General features: G+C 48.2%; 1 protein-coding gene across 1 annotated transcript in view; it reads left to right on the top strand.

The window, feature by feature from the left end:
- LOC149427138 (E3 ubiquitin-protein ligase Itchy-like) overlaps window positions 1-23,538 on the top strand; it is a gene marked incomplete at its 3' end in the record, with an annotated part of 51,273 nt that overhangs the window by 12,861 nt on the left and 14,874 nt on the right. Inside the window, exons 2-5 of the mRNA XM_089668222.1 lie at window positions 7,920-8,042; window positions 8,129-8,186; window positions 12,379-12,464; window positions 16,382-16,574. Coding sequence (XP_089524348.1) covers window positions 7,920-8,042; window positions 8,129-8,186; window positions 12,379-12,464; window positions 16,382-16,574 — 460 coding nt within the window. The remainder of the gene's footprint in view (window positions 1-7,919; window positions 8,043-8,128; window positions 8,187-12,378; window positions 12,465-16,381; window positions 16,575-23,538) is intronic.

Below are 23,538 nucleotides of genomic sequence, written 5' to 3'. Positions count from 1 at the left end.
CACTCCAAAGACATGCTGGTAGGTGAATTGGCTCCTGTCTAAATTGTCCCTAGTGTGTGTATGTATGAATGTGAGTTAGGGACCTTAGATTGTACGCCCCTTGAGGGTTAGGGACTGATGTGAATGTACAATATATATGTAAAGTGGCACCACCTGCCTGAAGTTTCCATGTTCTCCCTGTGCCTGCGTGGGTTTCCTCCGGGTACTCCAGTTTCCTCCCACAATCCAAAGACATGCTGGTAGGTGAATTGGCTCCTGTCTACATTGTCCCTAGTATGTGTATGTATGAATGTGAGTTAGGGAGCTTAGATTGTACGCTCCTCGGGGGCGGGGACTGATGTGAATGTACAATATATATGTAAAGTGGCACCACCTGCCTGGAGTTTGCATGTTCTCCCTGTGCCTATGTGGGTTTCCTCCGGGTACTCCGGTTTCCTCCGACACTCCAAAGACATGCTGGTAGGTTAATTGGATCCTGTCTAAATTGTCCCTAGTATGTGTATGTATGAATGTGAGTTAGGGACCTTAGATTGTACGCCCCTTGAGGGTTAGGGACCTTAGATTGTACGCCCCTTGAGGGTTAGGGACCTTAGATTGTACGCCCCTTGAGGGTTAGGGACCTTAGATTGTACGCCCCTTGAGGGTTAGGGACCTTAGATTGTACGCCCCTTGAGGGTTAGGGACTGATGTGAATGTACAATATATATGTAAAGCGCGGCGTATATTGTAATAATATTTAAAACATGAGGATGTCCACAAAAACGATGGCGGCTTCATTCTGCGGCTTTTCAGAGGGGCATGGCTGTCACGGTGGCTAAATGGTCAGCACTTCCGCCTGGCAGTAACAGGGTTGTTGGTTCGTATCCCAGCCACACCTGCCTGGAGTTTGCATGTTCTCCCTGTGCCTGTGTGGGTTTCCTACGGGTACTCCAGTTTCCTCCCATGTTTTTCCTGAAAATTTGTGTTCAATAAACAGTTGCGCAAATATCCCGTGACATAAAAATGATTACCTATCACTTTATTCTACGGGGCCTCTGCTTTCAGTAAACATATTTTCTGGGGGTTTAAAGTGGAGCTCCACCCAAAAGGAGAAGGGGCAGCACAGTGGCTAAATGGTTAGCACTTCCGCCTGGCAGTACTCAGGTCGTTGGTTCGAATCCCAACCACGGCACCACCTGCCTGGAGTTTGCATGTTCTCCCTGCGCCTGCGTGGGTTTCCTCCGGGTACTCTGGTTTCCTCTCACACTCCAAAGGCATGCTGGTAGGTGAATTGGCTCCTGTCTAAATTGTCCTAGTATGTGTATGTATGAATGTGGGTTAGGGACCTTAGATTGTACGCTCCTCGGGGGCGGGGACTGATGTGAATGTACAATATATATGTAAAGTGGCACCACCTGCCTGGAGTTTGCATGTTCTCCCTGTGCCTGCGTGGATTTCCTCCGGGTACTCTGGATTCCTCTCACACTCCAAAGACATGCTGGTAGGTGAATTGGCTCCTGTCTACATCGTCCCTAGTATGTGTATGTATGAATGTGGGTTAGGGACCTTAGATTGTACGCTCCTCGGGGGCGGGGACTGATGTGAATGTACAATATATATGTAAAGCGCGGCGTACATTGACGGCGCTATAGAAGTACCTGACATTAAAAATAAATGCCTATACTGTTTAATACATTGTCTCACCCTGCTTTGCACATGCTCTATTGATGACTATATTTTGCCATTGCTGAAAATCTAGAGGCCGAAATGCTGGCAGCCTAAAAATGTACTGCTGCTCAGGGGCTCTGGGCCTCAGCAAAATGGCAGCCTACATAAAGAAGAAACAGGAGCAAACCTGGTAAACACTGTGGGTGTGCCAGCTCAGGGAAAGGAGCTTGTCACGGCTCTGCATATCCTAGATTGTAAGCTCCCAGGATCAGGGCCCTCCTATTCCTCTTGTATTGAACTGTATTGTTGCTGTATTGTCTCCCGTTATATTGTAAAGCGCTGAGCAAACTGTTGGCGCCATAAATCCTGTATAATAATAATAATATAAATCCTGTATAATAATAATAATATAAATCCTGTATAATAATAATAATATAAATCCTGTATAATAATAATAATAATAATAATATAAATCCTGTATAATAATAATATTATAAATCCTGTATAATAATAATAATAATAATAATAATAATATAAATCCTGTATAATAATAATATTATAAATCCTGTATAATAATAATAATAATAATAATATAAATCCTGTATAATAATAATAATATAAATCCTGTATAATAATAATAATAATAATATAAATCCTGTATAATAATAATAATAATATAAATCCTGTATAATAATAATATAAATCCTGTATAATAATAATATAAATCCTGTATAATAATAATAATAATATAAATCCTGTATAATAATAATATAAATCCTGTATAATAATAATAATAATATAAATCCTGTATAATAATAATAATATAAATCCTGTATAATAATAATAATACTGGCAGAAGGAAGTCCCGATCGCTGCACTCCGGAGAAACCTGATGGTCATACAGGTAAAAGCAGCCTCAGCTTAGCACCATCCAGGCCTCACTCCAAGGACAGGACGAAACGCGTCGGGGACATAAACTTGATGGAACTAGGTGGAGACTGCTTTTTCCTTTATGATCATCGGGTTTCTCTGGAGTGCGGCGACTGGGGGAGGAAGGAGTTCTATATTGCTGGAAGTCCTCCAGCCAGGAAATTAGGTATCTGACTTGCTGAAGAAAAGCATAAACAGAGCGCAGTCTCTTCGTGCATTACCGTGGTGAAACACAAGTTTATTAAAAAGCATAAAAGTGCATACTCACAAACCAAAGGGGTTTAAAACAGAGATAAAGAGTCAGTGGTGACGGTCCAAAGTGACGGGAGACCCTTGACGAGGTAGTCTGACGTGTTTCGGGAGACGTACTCCCTTCTTCAGAGCTAAAATATAGGCCTGCTCCTCCTCCTTGCTGCAGTGCTGTTCCTGATTCCTTTCACATGTGTGGTTTGTCTGTGCTCACCTATCTGACTTGCTGCAGCTTCTAACGAGAAGCTCACAGTGTGCAGCGAAATCAGAGTAAGCACTTTCGGTACAGGAGGAGTGCCTGCACAACCGGTGAATGCAACCGTACGGGTATTGCTGCTTTAGTTTATATTGAACGCCATTCATAGGATGTATTAACCCCTTGCCTACCAGGCACTTATACCCCCTTCCTTACCAGGCCAATTTTCAGCTTTCAGCGCTGCCGCATTTTGATTGACAATTGCGCGGCCATGCAACATTGTACCCATATGAAATTTTGATAATTTTTTTCTCACAAATAGAGCTTTCTTTTGGTGGTATTTACTCCCCGCTGGGCGCTTTACTTTTTGCGCTATAAAAAAAAAATGCAAAAAATTTGAAAAAAAAAAAAAAGTTTCTTTGTTTCTATTATAAAATTTTTCAAACAGGTATTTTTTCTCCTTCACTGATGTGCGTTGATGAGGCAGCACTGATGGGCACTGATAGGCGGCACTGATGGGCACTGATAGGCAGCACTAAAGGGCACTGATAGGCAGTACTAATGAGGTGGCACGGATAGGCGGCACTGATAGACAGCACTAATGAGGTGTCACGGATAGGCGGCACTAATATGCAGCACTGATAGGCGGCACTGATAGGTGACACTGATGATGGGTACTGATAGACGGCACTGACTGGCATCACTGCTGGGCACTGACTGGCGGCACTGACTGGCACAACCCCTGGGCACTGACTGGTGGCACTGACTGGCAGCACTGCTGGGCTGCACTGGTGGGTGGCACTGGTGGGCAGCACTGGTGGGTGGGCACAGGTGGGTGGCACTGGTGGGCACAGGTGGGTGGCACTGCTGGGCACAGGTAGGTGGCACTTCTGGGCACAGGTGTGTGACACTGCAGAGTGGCACAGGTGGGTGCACTGCTGGGCACAGGTGGGTGCACTGCTGGGCACAGGTGGGCGGAGCTAGTGGGCGCACTGCTGGGCACAGGTGTGCGGAACTTGCGGGTGGCACTGCTGGGCACCGATCATCAGGGCACTGATCATCAGTGCCCTGATGATCAGTGCCGATCCCCGCTCTGACAACTGCCGGTTCTCGGCAGTACTTTCCTCACGATCTGACAGCGTGAGGAAAGTGCAGCCCAGAACCGGCACTTGCATTTCCCTCTGATCAGCGTGTCATTGGACACCGCTCATCAAGTGGTAAAAGGCCGCTGTGATTGGCCTTTTACCACATCACGTGATCAGCTGTGTCCGTAGGAGATCGCCGGGTGCGCGCCCCCTGGGGCGCGCAGGAGAGTGCGTTCTGGGAGGACGTCATATGACGTCCACTCAGAACTGGCCGGCCGCAGTGAAGCCGTCATTCGGCTATCTGCGGTCGGCAGGTAGTTAAATAAATGTGATAATGTAATCCAGGGCTTAAAATTTCGAGTCTAGACCTACTAGCCAGGCACAAACCTTACTCTCCACCAGTTGCCCCACCCAACCTTGCCTAGGTCCGCCTCCAACCCCACCCCCACCCTACCCCCAACCACACCCCCTTAAAGCTTATGAAATTACATTTTTCTTTAGAATAGAGAGTCCAAAATATAAAACTGTATACAGTAATGTATATCCCATCTCCCCCCGTACTCCATTATAGTGATGTGATATGTTGTATACAGTACTTACTCCTCGAGTCCCCCGCGGCGGTGGAGAGGGTGTCTCCTCTCAGCGGAGGAGAGCGGACCTCCCCTGCACCTGTCCCCTCAGCAGCGTTGCCGAAGAAGCCAGAAACCGGAAGTTGGAAACCGGAACTCGACTTCACAATGAGGCTTGGAGCGCAGCCGCTCCTTCATCTGTGCTCGCCGCTAAAGAATTTCTCCTCGCATTTGCGAGCGGGCGATCGGCTTTTTCAAGCCCTGATGTAATCAACACCTATTTTATCGCGCCAAATGCAACTTGTATGTGAAGGAGCTGCCACTATATACAAACCAAAAAAAACTTTTTTTGTAAAAGTAAAATTCCAAATTAGTAAAGTGTTTAAAATGGCGCTGAATAAACAATAATAAATACAATAATGAAAAAATATAATAATGAAAAATATATATCGTGACTACCCATAAAACATAATAGTGATAACACAAACCTATAAATAGTGCATGATCACTGTCATAAAAAACAATAGAAAAAATAAAAAGTGATGGACAGTCCATGACAAAGTGTAGCAAAGTATTATTATTATTATTATACAGGATTTATGGCACCAACGGTTTGCTCAGCGCTTTACATTATAATGGGAGACAATACAGTAACAATACAGTTCAATACAAGAGGGATAGGAGGGCCCTGATCCTGGGAGCTTACAATCTAGGAGGGAGGGGTGAGTGATACAATAGTTAAAACTGTGGGTGATGGAGTGGTTGGAAGCGTAGAGGATTCCAGTATTAGCAGAGGGCGGGATAGGCTTCCCTGATAGGTTTTTAATGATCGCCTAAAGGTAAGTAGAGTAGGTGATAGTCTGATAGATTGGGGTAGGGAGTTCCAGAGAAGTAATCCAAAGTCCATAAAATTAACCCCTAGGAGTAAGTCAGAAGTGACGAAACGCGTCAGGGCGTGACGGTGCAGCGACAGGAAGTGAAGTGGATCGTGACCGAAAGTGACGCAACAGCGTCTATTACCAACAAAGCGGAGGTGGTGAGAGCACCTGGTCTATGTTCACTTCAGGCTCTCAAAGGATATATTGTTCAGGTTTGTTTTATTGATTTTTCTTGTGCGTAAGGTCCAAGCACTTTATTAAAGGATCTGTTTGATCATACTACCCCATTGGAGCGTGTTTTGTTTGTTTTACATGGTCAATTTGGATGTAGTGGAATCTTTATCTCGAGTGATCTATAATCCATCTCTAAATGGGAAATATGTCCCAGGAAGCTTGTTGGCCAACCACGAGAGTGGAAGGCAAATATTTGTGGTGAGTTTCCATCCACGTGGGGGAATCCTATGGAGCACTTTGTTTTCAGTCTGCTTCACATGGTGATAGAAGATTTCATTTTATGGACTTTGGATTACTTTTCTACACTTTTTTCACGGACTGTCCATCAATGTTTATTTTTTTTTGTTACAGTTATCACAGACTATTTATAAGTTTTTGTGTTATCACTATTACCCCCCCGGCGGTATTCCCGAGTGTAGCTCGGGGTAAAGTTTCAGTTACAGAAGTGGTAACTCCCCCCAGCTACACTCAGGCTTACCATGCGGCGTTGCTCTGGGATCTCTTCTTCACTTACCTTGTCCTGCACTCCCGCGATGTCCCTCCTGCAGTGTCCCCTGTAATGTCCTTCTGGGTTCCGTCCCCTGTGACGCCGGGATGTACGGGGGGCGGAACTGGCGGGAAATTTAAAAGTTGTAAAAGTGACATTCATTAAATTCATTTAAAATCACATAGTATAACATTCCTGTATCAAACCCAGGGGCGGACTGACCATTCGAGCACTCAGGCATTGCCTGAGGGCCCGGGGTCAGTAGGGGGCCCCATGAGATGCCCCTGGTACCTTTCATGAGCTTTTTTGGGTATGGTTTGAGTGTAAGTGAAGACAGAGGGGCCCCATGATCCCCCTACTGCCCGGGGGCCCCAAGAGTTGTCAGTCCGCCCCTGTATCAAACCATTTCACATACATTGTGTCCCGAGTGCTTTGTCCGACGCCCTGCCTGCATTTTTACCGCCCTTTCCGCCTGGAATCTGATAAACGTCCATGGCGTCCAAAAAGCGTCCCTTTAGGTCAGACGCGGTTTTAGACCGGCTAGAGAACAGCGATAGTAAATCAGAACCACTTGCAGAATTGAGTGATAATGATTGGTGGGGGAAATTCCTCATCAGACACTGAAAACGATTCTGCGACTGAGCTCAGCGATGTGCGAACTTGGCGCTCTATTTCACATTTCAGTGTTTTCGGTTTGATTATATTATTGAATTAAATTTATTATATTTTTTTATGATTTTTTTTTATTCAATTATAATTTTATGATTTGGTGTCTCAAATTTTATCCTCCCCGGGATGTTTACTAGACTCTTGTTCGGACAGATTTCAGTGAGTTATTCCTAAGAATTACAGGCCTACAATACAAAAAAATACATATTTCCAAGCAAAATAATGTACCGCTTTGAGCACAGAAATACTGACATCATCAGACCGCTAGGGAGGCTACGTATTATGGGTATTCACGATATATATATTTTTTTTATTATACTTTTTTATTATTGTATTTATTATTGATTATTCGGCGCCATTCATAGGATAGCCAGCCATCTCCCTGTGTTGCTGATCACTAGATTTAGAAGGCCAGGACACGTGCAGCCTCATCAGCGGCCATCAGTGCAGCCTCATCAGCGGCCATCAGTGCAGCCTCATCAGCGGCCATCAGTGCAGCCTCATCAGCGGCCATCAGTGCAAACTCATCAGCGGCCATCAGTGCAGCCTTTTTAGCGGCCATCAGTGCAGCCTCATCAGCGGCCATCAGTGCAGCCTCATCAGCGGCCATCAGTGCAGCCTCATCAGCGGCCATCAGTGCAGCCTCATCAGTGCCCATCAGTGCAGCCTTATTAGCGGCCATCAGTGCAGCCTTATCAGCGGCCATCAGTGCAGCCTCATCAGCGGCCATCATTGCAGCCTCATCAGTGCCCATCAGTGCAGCCTCATCAGCGGCCATCAGTGCAGCCTCATCAGCGGCCATCAGTGCAAACTCATCAGCGGCCATCAGTGCAGCCTTTTTAGCGGCCATCAGTGCAAACTCATCAGCGCCCATCAGTGCAGCCTCATGAGCGCCCATCAGTTACTTGCGAAATGTATTCGTTAGATGGTATCGCATGTTTTTGTGAACATTGCCGCTTTCCTTGTTTTTTGCAGTGAAGAACACCCCAATGCGGCTGAGTATTCAGGCGGAGCACAGAGGCAGCGCAGAGTCCAGAGGAAAGCAGAGCATAGAGCGGGACCAGGCCTGTGCTGAGCCGGGATCAGCGCCTGAGGATGGTGAGAACACAACACGTGCGGCTCCTCAAGAACAAGAGCTTGTGCTGGTGTCCGCACCTCTCTGACTGTCTGCTCTTTCCATACAGAAACATCGGACGGGGAGATGATATTCGAGAATGGTCACTTCGCTCTAGACAAAGTCAGGTTTGTATTCTCAGTTCCATGTAATTCATTGTATACATTCAATGGACTTGTGTTCTCCTCCTGAATCATAAAGGCGGCTTTCATTATAGGTACAAGACTTACGCATAGCTGTATGTAAGGCGTGTGCATCACATACAAATCTGTGCATTCATACACATGTATATGAAACGAGAGCGAATCTGTGGATAATTCGGTCCCCCCCCCCCCCCCCCAACTTAACCATTTCAAGTCCGGACACTTTCACCCCCTTCCAGCCCAGGACAATTTTCAGCTTCCAGCGCTGTCACACTTTGAATGACAATTGCGCGGTCATGCCCCGGCTCAAAGCCCTGGCTCTTTACCAATCACAGCTGATCATGCGTAAACAAATGCCATTTATCGCCGTTTCCTTTCCTCAACGCTGACACAGCATGAGGAAAGGAAAGCCGATAACTGGCTGTCCTGTGACAGAGTACATTTGCACTGATTATCAGTACAGCCTTATCAGTGCCAATCAGTGTCCCATCAGTGCAGCTCAACAGAGGCCATCAGTGCTCATCAATGCAGCCTCATCAGCGGCCATCAGTGCAGCCTCATCAGCGGCCATCAGTGCAGCCTCATCAGTGGCCATCAGTGCAGCCTCATCAGTGGCCATCAGTGCAGCCTCATCAGCGGCCATCAGTGCAGCCTCATCAGCGGCCATCAGTGCAGCCTCATCAGCGGCCATCAGTGCAGCCTCATCAGGGGCAATCAGTGCAGCCTCATCAGGGGCCATCAGTGCAGCCTCATCAGGGGCCATCAGTGCAGCCTCATCAGTGGTCATCAGTGCAGCCTTATTAGCGGCCATCAGTGCAGCCTTATTAGCGGCCATCAGTGCAGCCTTATTAGCGGCCATCAGTGCAGCCTTATTAGCGGCCATCAGTGCAGCCTTATTAGCGGCCATCAGTGCAGCCTCATCAGCGGCCATCAGTGGAGCCTCATCAGTGGCCATCAGTGCAGCCTTATTAGTGGCCATCAGTGCAGCCTCATCAGCGCCCATCAGTGCATCCTCATCAGCGCCCATCAGTGCATCCTCATCAGCGCCCATCAGTGCATCCTCATGAGCGCCCATCAGTGCATCCTCATGAGCGCCCATCAGTGCATCCTCATGAGCGCCCATCAGTGCATCCTCATGAGCGCCCATCAGTGCATCCTCATGAGCGCCCATCAGTGCATCCTCATGAGCGCCCATCAGTGCATCCTCATGAGCGCCCATCAGTGCAGCCTCATGAGCGCCCATCATTGCAGCCTCATCAGCGCCCATCATTGCAGCCTCATCAGTGCCCATCTTTGCAGCCTCATCAGCGGCCATCAGTGCAGCCTCATCAGCGCCCATCAGTGCAGCCTCATCAGCGCCCATCAGTGCAGCCTCATCAGCGCAGCCTCATGAGCGCCCATCAGTGCAACCTCATGAGCGCCCATCAGTGCAGCCTCATGAGCACCCATCAGTGCAGCCTCATGAGCGCCCATCAGTGCAGCCTCATGAGCGGCCATCAGTGCAGCCTCATGAGCGGCCATCAGTGCAGCCTCATGAGCGCCCATCAGTGCAGCCTCATGAGCGCCCATCATTGCAGCCTCATCAGCGCCCATCTTTGCAGCCTCATCAGCACCCATCAGTGCAGCCTCATCAGCGGCCATCAGTGCAGCCTCATCAGCGGCCATCAGTGCAGCCTCATCAGCGGCCAGCAGTGCAGCCTCATCAGTGCCCATCAGTGAAGTAGAAAAATCACTTATTTGCAAAATTTTATAATAGAAACAAAGAAAAAGGTTTTTTTTTTTTTTTTTCAACATTTTCAGTTTTTTTTTGTTTAGCAAAAAAGTGAGTGCTGATTAAAGACCACCAAAAGAAAGCTCTGTCTGTAAAAAAAAAAAAATGATAAAAATTTCATTTGGGTACAGCGTTGCATGACCGTGCAATTGTCGTTCAAAGTGCGACAGCGCTGAAAGCCTAAAATTGGCCTGGACAGGAAGGGGGTGAAAGTGCCCGGAAGGCAAGTGGTTAAAGAGACATTTATGGGGCAATAAATGTGGAGTTAGGCTTTAAATATGAGATGTTTCTCTCCTTCTTTCTGCACGCCGTGTCCCTCGTTCTCAGCTCACATGTTGTCTTCTCTCATTTCACACCGCTCTGTAGAATGTCTTGGTGAATTCTGTCTCCGAGGTGCTAGTGCCTCGGGTCATTGTTCCCTTCACCCCGCTTCCAGAATTCTCCCCGGACACATGCTGAGCGCACACAAAGCGCCACACCTCAATTCTCAGGAAGAATTCCGCTATGGAAGATACACTGGCCTTTGTGTTCAGGGCTTATCTGTTTTTTAATGTATATTGGGGGGGTGGGGGTGGGTGCCCAAACGTAAAAATCTTGGGAGCTGCATTCAGATACGGTGGGGAGCTACAGTGACTGTGAATGAGCTCTGAAAATTCTGTGTTCAGTTAAAGGATAAATTCACCTTTTTAGAAAAATAAATAAATAAATGCACATTTTTTTGCAGGTAAAACAATGTGCATTTATTATTTTTGTCCGCAGGAGCCTGGAAAGCATTGCACCAGCGATTAGCAGATCACTGATGCCATGCAGGTCTGCTGCAGATCGGTCATTATATCCGCTTGTCCGTACGGGATGTATGAGCAAGTAAATATACTGACAGGAAGAATGGATGAACTATCTGTCAGGGCAGGGCTGCGGAACGGACAGGTAGGCCTAGTGGCAGGGTAACGCACTGGCTGACGACAACCACCACCAACAGATCGAAGTCCCTCAGGGCGCGGAGTCTAAGTCCCAGGCTGCCCTTCACCAGGGCCCCTGATGGTGGGGATGGACTTGACGCAGCCAGGAACCAGGTCGCGGCCCCCGAGACACCCCGGCTGCGGTAATGGCTGCCGCCAATGGCGTGTAGCTGGTAAGAACGACAATAGCGTAGTCAGGCAGGCCGGGTCGACAACAACGGGACAAAACGATACAGAACAGTAGACAGAGAATCACAGGTCACGGGCCGGGTTCAGCAACGGAAGGTCAGATCGAAGGAAAACACAGAGAATGGTCTTAGTCACAAGCCGAGTCAGATACCAGAAGAGTCACGAGAGTATACACAGAGCTGTAGCAAGACAAAGACACAAGTGCAAAGAGCATGTGCGGATCACAGGCTTATATGTACTCAGCCACACCCCTCTGGGGGATGGACCTCAGAGACCTGAAGGCATAAAAGATTCCCACCATGCTCAGCAGAAATCCAAGATGGATGCCAGCACATGGAGTAACATAACCTCTGGGAAAAGGTAGGACCTTGACACTATCATGGCGCTTCACAGCGTTGTGGTAGTTCATTCAGGACCACAAGCTGACAGCTGCTAAGGCTGTGGGGACTTGTAGTCTCTCATTCGCAGATGACTGTGAATGAGTGACGCGACCGTGTGGGCGGAGCCCCGCATGGCCGCGTTTTTAAAAACTTGACAGCTAGCATAGGGGGAAAAGATCTTCATAGCGGGGATGGGGGGTGGGTGGTCTGATTGTAACATGTTACACCCTGAATATGGAGTTGTCCAGGAAGCAAGTAAATCTAATCTTTTATTTAAAGAAAAAAGTATTCTTTAATATCACATTAAAGCAGGATATCACCCAAAAAAGGGGAAGTTTTTTGCTTTTCCACCTCCTCCCCTCCTTTAATTTTTGTGCATTTTCTTTTTTTTGGGGGGGGGGGGTAGCAGGTACTTAGTTTTGATAGGTACCTGCTCCCACACTCCCGAGCCGGGCTGTGTGCATGCATTGACAGACACAGCTCCAGTAAGCCACGCCCCTGCTCCATTCTCAAAAAAGTTTGACTAACAGCAGCAGGAGTGATACCAGGAAGTGATGAGTGCCGAAACAGTGCTGGAACAGGGACAGGATCCAGGTAAATGTTTATGGAGGGGGCAGGGGGGTTGCTAGAAAAAATAGTTGGGCATTTTTTACCTGAATGTAGAGAGTGCCTTCAGGTAAAAAAAAGTTTAGATATTAGAACTCCCGTTAACATGGAGAAGCCATGTATCTGGGAAACCTCATTGCCAAGTATTTAGGGAGATATTGTGTTCCTTGAGTATTTGAAGAAAATGTTGTTGGATGTGTGAAATTCTAGCAATGGTGACTTTAGTCTTTCCTTTTTAATATTCATACTTTATTCCACATTTATCTGCACAGGGATTGCAACTCTCATCCTCAAAATGCAGAAAACAACTCTTCGTCAGTCAAAGGCCAGAATGGCTCCAGCGACATCACTGTACTGGGTAAGTGAGGTTGGTAAAAACTACAGACTAGTGTGGGCCGCACACTTTGCAATGTACCTGTACAAACTACTGAACTTGTGTATCATGGGACACCGAGAAAATACATTAACCACTTCCCGTCCGGCCATGTATATAAACGGATGGGCGGGAGCAGTGCAGGGGCGGGTGGGCGTTTATAAATGTCCTCCCCACTCCCTGCTTGAGCACGCAGCACTGCGATCCGGTGCCCGCTGTGACCGGAGGACACAGCGGGAACACCGATCCTTGTACGAGACCTCTGTGAGGTCCCGATCATGTGATCACTGATTGGCCAATCAGTGATCACATGAGTAGTAAGCAAGATGTCACTTCTGACATCATTGCTTACTACGTGTGAATTCTGTGAATGATCACAGAGGTCACATGGTACAGGGCCATTCACAACAGCCTTGTACCATGTGACAAGCTGTGACCAATCACAGCTCACACAGTATTTCTCAATGGCTGCAAGAATGCAGCCAGAGAGAAGGAGAAATAATTGCTTTTACAGCCTTTATGGGTGTAAAAGCAATCAGTGTAAAAAAAGAAAAAAAAAATCTTCATCACCCCCCACAAGTAGTACAGTGTCACTATGGTGACAGTGTACTGCTAGGGTGACAGTATGTAAAAAAAAAACATAAATTATAATATAAAATAACAATGTAAAAAAAAATTTAGAAAAATTATAATTTCCACTTCCGCTGGGGACCGCTGCGATTGGAAGCAGAAGTTGTCTTCTGGGACACGTGACAGAACCTTAAGGCTTGGTTCACATCTATGCGGGTGGTGCAGCTGCAGATCCGTACGAAAATCCGCACAGAGGAATGTGGACCTGCTGGCGGGTGTCATTAGTTCTAATGGCACACAGCCTGCGCTGGGAAACGCAATCGTACTGGGAACCGAGGTTCCTGTGCAGGCTGCATTTTCAGAAGAAGTGCAGGGACTGCTTCCCTGCATGTCACGGGGCACAAGAGTCCATTCAAATGATTGAGTTCTCGTGTCCACGCAAAACACAACCCGCACGGCCACATATATGTGAACCAGGGATTAGTATGGCTTTAGACATACCATTGAGCTATACAAGTGGTGCTCGCTGTTTAGAGACCTGGCGGGTGACACAAGAAGGGCAAAGCAGAAAGAAGAAATAGAGGTGTCACCCGTTTAGCCCTGCAGTTGGGCAAAGGTTTGTGTGAACTACGAGACTGGCTGAACTGAATTATGCAGGCCATAGACGGGGCATTTATCGGACGTTTTTTCGTCCGATAAACGAAACATCGTTCGTTAAACCAACGTAACCACCAATGATTACGAAAATCGGCCGACCGAGTCGTAAAAATCATGACATAACAGGAAATGATGTCATTTTTTGACCTTTCAGACCCACCCCCACTCTACAGAGAGCCTGACGGAACGAACATCACAATCGTTTCGTGCACACGAAAAATCTGTACATCTTGTACGAAAATGCCCGGCAACATCTCAACATCTCAAAAAGAAAAATTGCCATAACGGCGCTTGGCTTGGTAGCACTGGAGGAGCAAAAAAAGAAAAAAAAAAGGGAAGAGCAGAGTATGGTCCAAAGACTAGCCGCTTCAACGCGCCATGTTTTCCCACATAATCCTGCTGTTAAATTTAAAAGAAAACAATCCTGACGATTACAAGAACTATTTAACCGCCTTCCGCCCGCCATATAGTACAATGACAGGCGCAAGGTGGTTCTCTCGTTCTGATAGGACGTCATATGACGTCCTTCCATTCTCAGCGCGCAGCGCGGCGATCGCCGGTGCGCTGTGTCCCTCGGACACAGCGGATCACGAAAAGAGCTGAAGATGTCGGCTCGGTCACGTGATCAGCTGTGTCCAATCACAGCTGATCACATGTAAACACGGAAATGCCGGTTATTTGCATTTCTCTCGTCTCAAGCTGTCACTGATCATGAGGGCACTGATGATCAGTGTGGCCCCAGAAGTGCCACCTGTCAGTGTCCATCAGTGCCTTGTGTCAGTGCTCGTCAGTGCCACGTGCCAGTGCCCATCAGTGCCAAATCAATGCCACATATCAGTGCCCATCTGAGCTGCCTTTCAATGTCACCCATCAGTGCCAGTCAGTGCCACCTATCAGTGCGCATCAGTGCCCGCCTATCAGTGCCAGTCAGTGCCGCCTATTAGCGCCATTCTGTGCTGCCTATCAGTGCTGCCTATCAGTGTCATGTATCAGTGCTGCCTTTCAGTGCCCATCAGTGATGCCTGTCAATGCCCATCAGAGCAACCTATCAGTGCCACCTATCAGTGTCCATCAGTGCAGCCTATCCGTGCCCATCACTGCAGCCTCATTAGCGCACATCAGTGAAGGAGAAAAATCACTTATTTACAAAACTGTATAACAAAAACTAAAAAAAAATGTTTTTTTTTCAAAATTTTCAGTGGTTTTTGGTTTGTTTAGGAAAAAATAAAAAACCCCGAGGTGATTAAATGCCACCAAAATAAAGCTCTATCTGTCTCAAAAAAACGATAAAAATGTCATATGGGTACAGTGTTGCATGACCGCGCAATTGTCATTCAAAGTGTGATAGTGCTGAAAGCTGAAAATTGGCCTGGGCAGGAAGGGGGTAGAAGTGTCCTGTAGACAGGAAGGGGGTAGAAGTGCCCTGTAGGCAGGAAGGGGGTAGAAGTGTCCGGTAGGCAGGAAGGGGGTAGAAGTGCCCGGTAGGCAGGAAGGGGGTAGAAGTGCCCGGTAGGCAGGAAGGGGGTAGAAGTGCCCTGTAGGCAGGAAGGGGGTAGAAGTGTCCTGTAGGCAGGAGGGGGGTAGAAGTGTCCTGTAGACAGGAAGGGGGTAGAAGTGTCCGGTAGGCAGGAAGGGGGTAGAAGTGCCCGGTAGGCAGGAAGGGGGTAGAAGTGCCCTGTAGGCAGGAAGGGGGTAGAAGTGCCCTGTAGGCAGGAAGGGGGTAGAAGTGCCCTGTAGGCAGGAAGGGGGTAGAAGTGCCCGGTAGGCAGGAAGGGGGTAGAAGTGCCCGGTAGGCAGGAAGGGGGTAGAAGTGCCCGGTAGGCAGGAAGGGGGTATAAGTGCCCTGTAGGCAGGAAGGGGGTAGAAGGGTCCTGTAGGCAGGAAGGGGGTAGAAGTGCCCTGTAGGCAGGAAGGGGGTAGAAGTGTCCTGTAGGCAGGAAGGGGGTAGAAGTGCCCGGTGGGCAGGAAGGGGGTAGAAGTGTCCGGTAGGCAGGAAGGGGGTAGAAGTGCCCTGTAGGCAGGAAGGGGGTAGAAGTGCCCGGTGGGCAGGAAGGGGGTAGAAGTGTCCGGTAGGCAGGAAGGGAGTAGAAGTGCCCTGTAGGTGAGGGGTTAAGAATGTCACAACAGTCGGAGCTCCTCCTAAACACGGTTGGACCACACATCAAGAAGACACTCTTGCATGCGCAAATCCATCAGCGCTGAGGAAAGGCTCATAGCAACCCTCCATTACCTAGCTTCTAACTTCCTTCCAGGTCTCAGCTCATGCGCATATTCTTTTCGTAAAAACGATCGCACGATTTGACCATCATTGCCGGGAAAATTGGACGGTTTTCACAAATTTTCCAACATGACCGATAATCCAAAAGAGGAGAAATCGTTAAAAACGGCCAACGATATTAACCCACTAATGGTGTGAAAATCGGCCGATTATTCTTTCGGCCGAAAAATCGGCCGATTTTTGACCCGTCTATGGCCGGCATTATTCATTCTTTGACATTTTTTGTAGCTCAGCCGTGTTTTTGCTCTTTGTTCCTCTTTTAAGTTTATTTTTTGAAGCAACTGTTCCAAGAACATTCTAGAGATGTGTGAAGATATTATCTTCAGAGGTCAAGAATTACTTCTTACAAAAAAATTGACTTATTGTGTTTATTGTTGTCTATTTTTTATAATTGCAGTGAACGGTGATCATTCCCACACACCCGCGACCATCGATGTGATCTCTTCAGGCGGCACCTTACCCACTAGTGTAACCAATTCTACGCCGTCTCCAGGGTCAGGATTGCCTCCTGCGGCAAATGAGGAGTCCTCTGGAGCTGACTCATTGCGAACAACTGAAGCCACTCCATCTTCAGAGGGCCTGCCAACAGGGTAAGACTTGCAGGATGCTCATTAACCCCTTCCCACCCACTCTGGCTTTCCTTTAAAGCAGTGGTCTCCAAACTGCGGCCCGGGGGCTGGATGCGGCCCTTTGCTTGCTTTTATCTGGCCATTGGGCGCTATTTAATCTGTTGAAACCAACGAATTCCTTCCAGCGTTGCCAACGATGGGGCCCAATTCCCACCAATGAAAGCAACGAGGGGGCACAATTCCTACCAATGAAACCAACGAGGGGGCACAATTCCCACCAATGAAACCAACGATAGGGCACAGTTCATCCCAATGATACCAAGAATGGGGCCCAATGACACCAATGATGTATCACAATTTCTCCCAATGACACCATTGATGGAACACAATTCCTCTCACTAACACCAAAGATGGAGCATTGTTTATTCCCACTGATGCCGGGACATTTTCCAGCCTGGCCCCCCTAAAGTCTGAAGGACAGTAAACTGGGCCTTTACGGAGTTAGCTTGGAGACCCCCCCCCCGCTTTAAAGGTTCTGAACTCCGTGGTGGCAAAAAATATAGTTTAATATCGCTTTAGCCCTGGTTCACACTGATGTGGTGCGGAATTCACAGCGGTCTCAGTGCGATTTCCTCACTGCATCATAATCGCACCCCATTCTGAACACCCATGCGATACGATTCTGGTGCGGACCAAAAAGAAGGGTCCTGCACTATTTTTGTGTGGATGCGGTGCGATTTGAGCCATAGAAAATGTATGGCTCAAATTGCACCGCATAGAAATTGCATGTGATTTGCACAGGAATGCGGTGTGCGATGTGCCGCACCACATCAGTGTGGACCAGGGCTTAAACACTGTAGCCACCTTCTTTTGCTGTACAACAAATGTGGATGGAAGAGTCGGCACACCATTAAACAACGTTTTTCTAAATATACTGCACATATATACACTATATTGCCAAAAGTATTGGGCCCACCCTTCAAATCATTGGATACAATCCCCTCCATGGACACAGGTGTATACAATCAAGCCCCTAGGCATGCAGACTGCTTCTACAAACATTGGTGAAAGAATGGGTCGCTCTCAGGAGCTCAGTGACTCCAAGCGTGGTCCCGTGATAGGTGGCCACCTGGGCAATAAGTCCATCCGTGACATTTCCTGGCTACTAAATATTCCACGCTCAACTGTTAGTGGGATTATAACAAAGTGGAAGCAACTGGGAACAACAGCAACTCAGCCACCAAGTGGTAGGCCACGTCACATGACAGGGCGGGGTCAGCGCATGCTGAAGCGCACAGTGCGCAGAAGTCGCCAACTGTCTGCAGAGTCAATAGCTAAAGATCTCCAAACTTGGTGTGGCCTTCAGATGAGCCCAACAACAGTGCGTAGAGAGCTCCATGGAATGGGTTTCCATGGCCGAGCAGCTGCATCCAAGCCTTCCATCACCAAGTGTAATGCAAAGCGTCGGATGCCGTGGTGTAAAGCATGCCGCCACTGGACTCTAGAGCAGTGGAGACGTGTTCTCTAGAGTGACCAATCACGCTTCTTTGTCTGGCAATCCGATGGACATGTCTGGGTTTGGCGGTTGCCAGGAGAACGGTACTTGCCTGACTGCATTGTGCCAAGTGTAAAGTTTGGTGGAGGGGGGATTATGGGGTTGGGCTTGGCCCCCTAGTTCCAGTGAAGGGAACTCTTAAGGCGACATTTTGGACAATTTCATGCTCCCAACTTTGTGGGAGGAGTTTGGGGATGGCCCCTTCCTGTTCCAACATGACTGCCCACCAGTGCACAAAGCAAGGTCCATAAAGACATGGAGGATCCAGTTTGGGGTGGAGGAACTTGACTGTCCTGCACAGAGTCCTGACCTCAACCCCATAGAACACCTTTGGGATGAATTAGAGCGGAGACTGCGAGCCAGGCCTCCTCCCCCGACATCACTGCCTGACTTGACAAATGTGCTTGTGGAAGAATGGTCCAACCTTCCCATAGACACCCTCCTAAACCTTGTGGACGGCCTTCCCAGAAGAGTTGAAGCTGTTATAGCTGCAAAGGGCGGGGCCAACTCAATATTGAACCCTACGGACTAAGACTGGGGGGCCAATAAAGGTCATGTGTGTGGAAAGGGTGGGGCCAACTCAATATTGAACTCTACGGACTAAGACTGGGGGGGCCATTAAAGGTCATGTGCGTGGAAAGGGCGGGGCCAACTCAATATTGAACCCTACGGACTAAGACTGGGGGGGCCATTAAAGGTCATGTGCGTAGAAAGGGCGGGGCCAACTCAATATTGAACCCTACGGACTAAGACTGGGGGGGCCATTAAAGGTCATGTGTGTGGAAAGGGCGGGGCCAACTCAATATTGAACCCTACGGACTAAGACTGAGGGGCCAATAAAGGTCATGTGCGTGGAAAGGCAGGAGGCCCAATACTTATATACATATATATGTGTGTGTATATATAATATGTGTGTGTGTGTATGTATATATATATATATATCATTTCATCTGAGCATTCAGCTCTTTCACTGGTTTTATCCTTTAACTTCAACATCTGGAGTGCTGTGCAGCTAAATAGTTGCATTATGATGATGCCCCGGGAGCCTTGCCCTGGTGTGTGGCGCTTTTGTGTGTTTGTTTGTGCGCAGGGGGCGTTACCCCGGCCCCGCGTTGTCTTTTTGTACAAAGAAGGGTTAACAGGAGGCCCAGGAGTGCTTGTTTGTTTGGCGGGTGAGGTCAGAGGCTGGGAGCAATGTCAGTCACAGGTAATTAGGGTTGCGCTTTCACTGCCTCTTTATGTACGGCTCTGTGAGGGGCTCTGTTCTCTACGCTGGACATTTCCTGCTCAGAACTCCTGGAAAACTTCTGCCTGAACTGTGAAAACCCCCTTTATGTGAGCGCACTGAGCTCCGGGTCCCGTGTATCCTACATGGGATGTTGCAAGGAGATTTGGTTCATGCTCAGTTTCAAAGGCTGAGGGTGAGCAAATAAACCACTTTGTAAAAGCTGGCTAAAAAGAAACATTTATTTTACTTTTTTTACTGTTATTTTAATTTTTCTTTTTTTATCTTTTTTTTTTTTCTTTTAATGCCATATTTAGATGATGGATTTAAAAATAGGGTCTCAAAGAGAATTTACTGGTTTGTAGATTTGTATTTATTGTATTTACTGTGACACAACCATTGCTCAGCTTACTGTAGTTTCCAGAACACCACAAGCATCGCCCTTTGCGTCTTCTCGGTGATCGCGGGCTTACAATGGAACTTCAGCTTCATTTTAATATTTTTGAAGTCAGCAGCTACAAATACTGTAGTACAAATGAGGTACTTACCAGTGCCTGGTGTCCGGTGCTGTCTCCCCATAGCCGGTCCTAAGTACCGCTGCGTGTCACCGGCACCGCCATGTGGGATGCTGGAGCCGGCTGTGGCTTCTTAAGGAACCACATCTGGCTTACCACTGCGCATGTGCTTTCAGAATGATCCTGCAGCATCCTTGGACATGTCACGTGTTCCCGAAGGCTGCGGGAGAGGGCGGGGCAAACATTGCCATCCTCGCCTAGGTGAGGATTGTGGAATTGGGCCTCCATGCCCAGTGAGAAGAGGGAGCCAAGAGAGCCTCTGCTCTTGGGTACAGCACTAGATCAAGATTAGGGTCAGGTAAGTATAAGGGGGGTGGGTGGTGGGGGTTTATTAGCTGAATAAAAAAGTAAATGTAGGCACCACAGGTTAAAATGCCCTATGCCCACTATAAATAGTTCATGTGTGGATAATCGTAAAGAGTCCTTAATGAAATCCATGATAATATACATAAAGTCAGGCACCAGGGCAGCTCTTCCAACGAGCAGAAGCAAGCTCTACATGTGGGACACAGGCAAGAAAGAGAAAAGAGCCCCTCTAAGTGCAGGATTTAACCACCTCCCGGCCGGCCGTTGTATATAAACGGCCGGACTGTGGCAGTGCAGAGGCAGGTGGCCGTTTATATACGGCCTTCCCGCCCCCTGCTTGTGCATGCTCCCTGGGAGCGTGCATCACCACGATCCGGTGCCCGCTGTGTCCTCTGAACAAAGTGGAACACCGATCATCGGACGGGACCTCTGTACGAGGTCCCGATCATGTGATCACTGTTTAGCCAATCAGTGATCACATGCAGAGTAATAAGCAAGATGTCACTTGTGACATCATTGCTTACTACGTGTGAAATCTGTGAATGATCACAGAGGTCACATGGTACAGGGCTATTCAGAACAGCCTTGTACCATGTGACAAGCTGTGACCAATCACAGCTCGCTCAAGGAGAAATGCAAGGAGAAAATGATTGCTTTTACATCCTTTATGGGTATAAAAACAATCCGTGTTAAAAAAAAGTGTAAAAAAAAATCTTCATCACCCCCCACAAGTAGTACAGTGTCACCATGGTAACACTGTACTGCTGGGGTGACGGTGTGTAAAAAAAAAAAAAATATTAATATAACAAAAATGTCAAAAAAAAGTTAAAAAATTATAATTTTTGGTTATAAACTAATTTGGGTTATTTTTTTTTTTACTACAAATATAACGGAATAAATTTTGGCCAAGATTTATGATGAAATACTATTTATTCGCAAAATTTTATAAGAAAAACACTTTTTTTCAAAATTTTTGGACATTTTAATTTACATAGCAAAAAAAATAAAAATCCCAGCCGTGAATAAATACCACCAAAATAAAGCTTTATCTGTCTCAAAAAAATGCTAAAAAATTCATATGGGTACAGTGTTGCATGACCGCGCAATTGTCATTCAAAATGTGATAGAGCTGAAAATTGGCCTGGACAGGAAGGGGGTAAAAGTGTCCGGACTGGAAGGGGGGGAAAGTGTCCGGACTGGAAGGGGGGGAAAGTGTCCGGACTAGAAGGGGGGGAAAGTGTCCGGACTAGAAGGGGGGGAAAGTGTCCGGACTAGAAGGGGGGGGAAAGTGTCCGGACTAGAAGGGGGTGAAAGTGTCTGGACTGGAAGGGGGGGAAAGTGTCCGGACTGGAAGGGGGGTGAAAGTGTCCGGACTGGAAGGGGGTGAAAGCGTTCGGACTGGAAGGGGGTGAAAGCGTCCGGACTGGAAGGGGGTGGAAAGCGTCCGGACTGGAAGAGGGGGGAAAGCGTCCGGACTGGAAGGGGGGGGAAGCGTCCGCACTGGAAGGGGGGGGGGAAGCGTCCGGACTGGAAGGGGGGGGAAAGCGTCCGGACTGGAAGGGGGTAAAAGCGTCTGGACTGGAAGGGGGTGGAAAGCGTCCGGACTGGAAGAGGGGGGGAAGCGTCCGGACTGGAAGGGGGGGGGGAAGCGTCCGGATTGGAAGGGGGTGGAAAGCGTCCGGACTGGAAGGGGGTGGAAAGCGTCCGGACAGGAAGGGGGTGAAAGCGTCCGGACTGGAAGGGGGGGAAAGCGTCCGGACTGGAAGGGGGTGAAAGCGTCCGGACAGGAAGGGGGTGAAAGCGTCCGGACAGGAAGGGGGTGAAAGCGTCCGAGCTGGAAGGGGGGGAAAGCGTCCGGACTGGAAGGGGGGGAAAGCGTCCGGACTGGAAGGGGGGGAAAGCGTCCGGACTGGAAGGGGGTGAAAGCGTCCGGACTGGAAGGGGGGGAAAGCGTCCGGACTGGAAGGGGGTGAAAGCGTCCGAGCTGGAAGGGGGGGAAAGCGTCCGGACAGGAAGGGGGTAAAAGTGTCCGGACTGGAAGGGGGGGAAAGCGTCCGGACAGGAAGGGGGTAAAAGTGTCCGGACTGGAAGGGGGTAAGGGCCAGTTCACACACGCCCTGCGTGCTCCCAGCACATATGTCCGTGACTCACGGAAAGGTCCCTATCTCCCCTTGCAATCGTGACCTTTTTCAATCATGTGACGGCGAATCACATGACCCTAAAACCCCGCCCGCCTCTCGGCTTCTGAAACTCTTAAAGGGCCGGGAGGCCCGGTGCGAAGAGGTTAAGCAATCCTATGCCCAGTAGTCACTCGCTTCTCAATCGCTGCCACTGTCAGCCTTGCGCCCCCTCCCCCATCCCTACAGTAAACCATTGCGCCCAGGGCAGCCGCTCCTTCTGCCCACCCCTTGTCCCGGCCCTGCCTGTAAGTGTCACTAACTGCAGTAGAGCAAAATCATGTCTTCTGCCCCGACATACAAGGTTGTATGCTGTGATGGAACTGTGTAAATCGCAGAACCGGATGGACAGAAATACAAATCCTTTGGCAGCTCCTATACATGTGTTCTATCTATGTCTCTGGCTGTTTGCCTGGAGTTCAGCTTTGGTATGTTTTGGAGACCTCTGCACCTTTAATCCCTACATTTGAGCTGGACAGCAGTGCTGAGTAGGTAAATAATAATGTGTTAGTCACATAAATGTTCTTGGCCAAAACCCTGAAGGACAAGGATGTGTGAGATGAGCCAGGCAGAAGGTAGATGGAGAATGTGGAACACACAGACGGAAAGACGAGGTGGAATGGAAAGGCAAACATTGGCTCCACAGCAGCCATTTTTATTGCCTCTCCTGTCTTCTCCTCTAGAAAGTGTCTACAGTCGGGTGTTGCGCGTTTACGTCCCCCGTTGTACATTCACCGCGACGTTAGCAAGGTGCAGATTGTGGGTACGATGTGCAAAAGTTTTTTTTTTTTTGAGTTGGCTGCCATTCTGTCAAACACAAAGCAACTCAGTGTGTCCGTCACTCTGGCACTTGGGCAGCGGTTTTCTCCTGCAGTTAAGAGAGGCTCCTTGGCAGATCTATTTGAGCCCTGAGCCCTGAGCATAGAAGAACTGGGCAGGATCACACTACCCACAGGGCACCTCATACCCAGCAGCCTCTGACTATGAGCTCAGATCCATCCTCCCTGCTGACCTCCGTGTTTGTTTTACTTCTGCAATGCTGTCTGTCTGGCTATGGTGTAATCATTTACAAAGTTTTTAAAAAAAATAATTTCATCACGATGCGTGGTTTACTTCAATATGTAGCGTGTTTTATCTAACTTTCCCA

This window comes from Staurois parvus, unplaced genomic scaffold (assembly GCF_062004578.1).
Source record: "Staurois parvus isolate SC_StPar_1 unplaced genomic scaffold, SC_StPar_1.0 ptg003977l, whole genome shotgun sequence".
Lineage (NCBI taxonomy): Eukaryota > Metazoa > Chordata > Amphibia > Anura > Ranidae > Staurois > Staurois parvus.
Note: the sequence above shows the minus strand (reverse complement) of the source record. Positions and strands in the feature narration are given on the sequence as shown.